A 4,324-nucleotide genomic window follows, 5' to 3' on the forward strand; every position below is an offset into this window, starting at 1 on the left:
GCACAAAGAGAAGCCCCAGCCCTAGCTGAGAAGCTTTGGGCAATAGAGAGTTGCCAGGAGATGGAAAGGAAGCCAGTATTTGAAGAGAAAAAGCTCCTGGTCACAAGACCCTCCAGCCAGGGAGGAGCTGAGCATCCTGGCTGGGCTGATTCAGTCATTTTGACTTCAAGACCATCCCTACAAAGGCGGCAGGTTCACCTTAAGCCATGCTGAAGAGGTGGGCAGAATAATTAGTCCTTAATGAGACACTGAGCTTTCCCTTCAGGGAATTCCTGCCCCCAGGACAGCAACTTACAGACCACAGCCATGTGTGTGTGTGTCCCTGCTCCCAGTATAGCAACTTACAGACCACAGCCGTGTGTGTGTGTGTCCCTGCTCCCAGTACAGCAGCTTACAGACCACAGCCGTGTGTGTGTGTGTGTGTGTGTGTGTGTGTGTGTGTGTGTATGTGATCAGTTTGCCTGTTTTTCCTTTTCCTTTATTCTCTCTTCTAGTACTTTCCTAACACTGGGCTCTCTATTCCCCTAACAGTTTGGGCTTCCTTGTCTTTCTCTAATGCTTCTCTCCCCCCATGTGTCTGCCCTTTATGCTAGGTTAAGGCATGGCTTTTCCCTTCTCTCTGCTAGGCAGAAGCTGAGGTTCTACAGCTTGTGTGCCTTGAGGCTTTCCCTTTAAACTCCAATAATAATACCCAAGTGCTAACATTTGAGTCCATCCTTAAGGTCTAACCCCGAAGGGGACCCCTGTTTTCCCTGTATCACTAGGAGGGCTGGCAACCTCTGCGTATAAGAAACTGACAAGTCGATGTTTGTAGGGATTTCATTTGTGGAAAAAAAAAATTACACATGTGGAAATAACATTGAAAATAAACCAACAAAAAACCCGAACAGCCGGGCGATGGTGGCGCATGCCTTTAATCCCAGCACTCGGGAGGCAGAGGCAGGCGGATCTCTGTGAGTTCGAGACCAGCCTGGTCTACAGAGCTAGTTCCAGGACAGGCTCCAAAGCCACAGAGAAACCCTGTCTCGAAAAACCAAAAAATAAAATAAAATAAAATAAAATAAAATAAAATAAAATAAAATAAAATAAAAAACCCGAACAATAATAACAACCAAAGATGGCAGTGGGTTTCCGGAGGAGCTCAGGGTTAGGCCTTCCACCAACTGCTGTTCTGCAGAACTTGGGGGTGCTCCACCCTAGCCTTTGTGTCATGGCCTGTTGCTATGGATACCTCAGCAGAACGGCCTTAAAGCATAGCACCCAACCCCCTCTAAGAACATGCATCATGGGAACTTGGGCCACTGCAGGTCCTGAGGACTGAATGGCCAGGTGCTTCTTTTAGTGTCCAGATGTGTGACCCTCACCCTCACTAAGTGCGATTTCACCGTCAAGATCATGTGCTGGGATATTCATTATATTCCACAACTTACCAAAGATCCAGAGCTGGTGTTCACTGGGGTCCCGGCTCAGCTTTCTGTGTGGAGCTGGGGTACACTCCAATAGGGAGGCCCCTTCTGTCACAAAAGTCAGCAAAACTGTCTTTGTAATGGTTAATATTTTCAACCTGACAGACTCTAGAGTCACCAAGGACATGAGCCTCTGGGCATGTCGCTGAAGAATATTCTAGATTGGGTTAACTTAAGTAGGAAGATCCACTTAAATGTGGGCAGCATCATTTCATGGTCTGCCACCCCAAACTATCTATAAAGGAGAGGCCATCTGGGCATGAGCCAAATGCTTTCCGACTGCCAATGCAACGTGCCCAGCTGCCTCAGGCTCCCGAGGGCATGCCTTCCCTGCCACGGGAGCCAAAAGAATCCTTCCTTTCCTGTGGGTGTCCTTTGTCAGGTATATTGTCTCAGCAACATGTAAAACAACTGATAGAGTCTCCAGTCCTAAGAAATCTGGAGCGACGTGGACTGTCTGGAGGCTTTTGTTAGCAGAATGGAGACTTGGCTGGAAATAATCACTTATGTTGTACTTGGGTTAATTTTTTTTAAATAAAAATTTATTTCAAAGACCAGATACATACAACCAAGACGACAAATGGCCACGGAACAATCATAGTTTGTCTTAATAAATAACAAAATCCCATTTATATCTCTTAAAATTATACATTTAAAATAAATAATCTCTGTGGGTCTAGACACAGCCCAGGTGTCTGGGGTAAGAGGGATGGCTGGATGGGACCCATTGCTCCTGGTACCCAATGAAGTCCCCTCCCCAGCCTCTGCTCTCTCCATCCTGCAGGGGACCGCAGCACATGCCGGTCGGTGTATTGGGACTGGCCTTCCTAGTGCCTGTCTTGCTGGGGCTTATTGCTTCACAGTTGTTTACCTCTCGACGGGAACGGTTTCCTGGTTGGTTCTGAGCATGGGTCTTCGTAACTGATGGGGGTGGGGGACTCCATCTCAGTTTCTATCCACGACCGGGCGCTCTCCTGCTATTTTGCGGCTGCTGGTTCGTGGATGGGACATTTGTGGTGTCCTGTCCTTTCACGCTGCACATTCAGGAAGCGGGAGAGCAGGATGACCTGGGCTCACAGGCTATATAACATTCTGCACTAGGTACCTGAGAGCGGTGGGCTGCCTGGCTGCTGCAGCCCAGTCCTGCCTGTCATCACGCAGGCTGGAGTTCAGTGGTTCGCGGGCATCGTGCACCTGCCAGGCTGGGGCTGGCTGGGCCACTGGGCCTCGGCCCATTAAGGCGGTGGGACACAGCCCAGGCAGGCTCCCCACTGTCATTCCGAGCTCCATGTCTGTCTATCCAGCGAGTCCCAGGGTAGCCCAGAGGCATGTGCAAAGGCGAATTTTCCTTCTTAGGACAGGATCCTTCATTTCAGCTTTTCTAAGGACAGTGTGTGTCAGATGGCATTCCAGAGGGCTCGTGGTCAGTGTTCCTTCAGCCTAAATGCAAGGGATATGGTGACAGAGGGCCACACAGCAGACGCTAAGCACACACAAAATGCACAGACCCTTCGCAAGGACAGCCCTGTGCCCTCCCTGAGATGCTTGCTGATTGGTGGGCCAACTACGTGCCCTTCCGATGGCTTCTCAGGGAGGGAGGAGGAAGGGGGAACAGTAGCTGGAGAAACTCTCTTGGCTGGGAAGCCACAGTTTGGCAAACGCCACCAAGAAGGCGATTTCCTCAGGGTCCTCTCACTGGGAGTCTGAGGAGACATTCACGGAATCACACCCACACAGAGGCACTTATTAGACAAGGAAGGAGAGTGACAATGTGTGCCCAAACCAGGACAAGGGGTTAGCTCTCTTCTTCCTGTCAGGCTGCCTGGAGTTGCCTTAACTCCAGAGAGGACACAGAGGACTTACGGAGCCTGGATTCCTGCAGTCGGCCCGGGACAACTCAGTTCCTTGTGTATGAGGCGGATCAGGAACTGCACCCAAAACAGAGAAAAGACATTGTCACCGTGTGAAGACAGAAGCAGAGGGCAGGTGTGGCCTTTTGAGGCTTGCTGGACTGCATGGCTCCTCTGAAGCACCCACAGGCTCATGCCCCATGGAGACACTGTCATAAGAGCAGAGACCATGCCTCATCTGGCCTGAGGTGAAGGCTTCCTCTCACTAAGCCCTCGGGATAATCCAGATGCCTGCCTCAAACCAGGATTGCGGCACAGACTTCAAAACCGAGCCAACCACGAGATGCCTCAAAGGAAACAAGACAGAAAATGAAGGGGAGACGCCTATGAAGGGGATGGACAGTGACCAGCAGAAAGGGGTTGCCCACTCCCAGCTTCTGCCTCCAAGACGCTGGGGGCCTCAGTGGTGTGAGCAGAACAGGAGACTAACAGTCACAAGCCTGACTGTTCTGCTACCCAAGCAGCAGGAATGTGGTCCCCTAGCATCTCTGAGGATGTGAGCTCAGGTCCCTGAGCCCTCAGTCCCTGACTGGGAAGGCAGTAAAATTGGCTTATTTTAAGGAAAACAAACAAAACAAAAAACCACCAGAAAGAGGAAGGGCCTACCAGAGCTTTAGGGCACTTATTTGCATATGTATAATTTGAGGAATCCTCTCAGGCATCCAAACTCTAAACAGAGTTTAGGGTGCTTAGGAAAGCCATATTCCCAGTATTATATAGTCAAGGATGACCTTGACCTTCTGATTCTACTGCCTCTACCTCTCCAGTGCTGGGGCTACAGGTGTGCAGTGCTGGGGTTACAGGTGTGCAGTGCTGGGGTTATAGGTGTGCAGTGCTGGGGTTGCAGGTGTGTAGTGCTGGGGTTACAGGTGTGCAGTGCTGGGGTTACAGGTGTGCAGAGCTGGAATTACAGGTGTACAGTGCTGGGGTTGCAGGTGTGCAGAGTTG

The 4,324-nt window shown here is 50.5% G+C and overlaps 1 protein-coding gene across 4 annotated transcripts in view; it reads right to left on the reverse strand.

Moving 5' to 3' along the window:
* Positions 1–2,000: 2,000 nt before the first annotated feature.
* The window catches only part of Slc37a1 (solute carrier family 37 member 1), a 62,657-nt gene continuing 60,333 nt past the window's right edge, over positions 2,001–4,324 (reverse strand). For all 4 annotated transcript variants that reach the window (XM_026785732.1, XM_026785733.1, XM_026785734.1 and 1 more), the window contains 2 exons: positions 3,330–3,394; positions 2,001–2,906 (listed from right to left, as the gene is read on the reverse strand). In XM_026785732.1, the coding sequence (XP_026641533.1) occupies positions 2,891–2,906; positions 3,330–3,394 (81 nt within the window). In that variant the 3' untranslated portion in view covers positions 2,001–2,890. The remainder of the gene's footprint in view (positions 2,907–3,329; positions 3,395–4,324) is intronic.

Source organism: Microtus ochrogaster, linkage group LG2 (assembly GCF_000317375.1).
Source record: "Microtus ochrogaster isolate Prairie Vole_2 linkage group LG2, MicOch1.0, whole genome shotgun sequence".
NCBI classification, from domain to species: Eukaryota; Metazoa; Chordata; class Mammalia; order Rodentia; family Cricetidae; genus Microtus; species Microtus ochrogaster.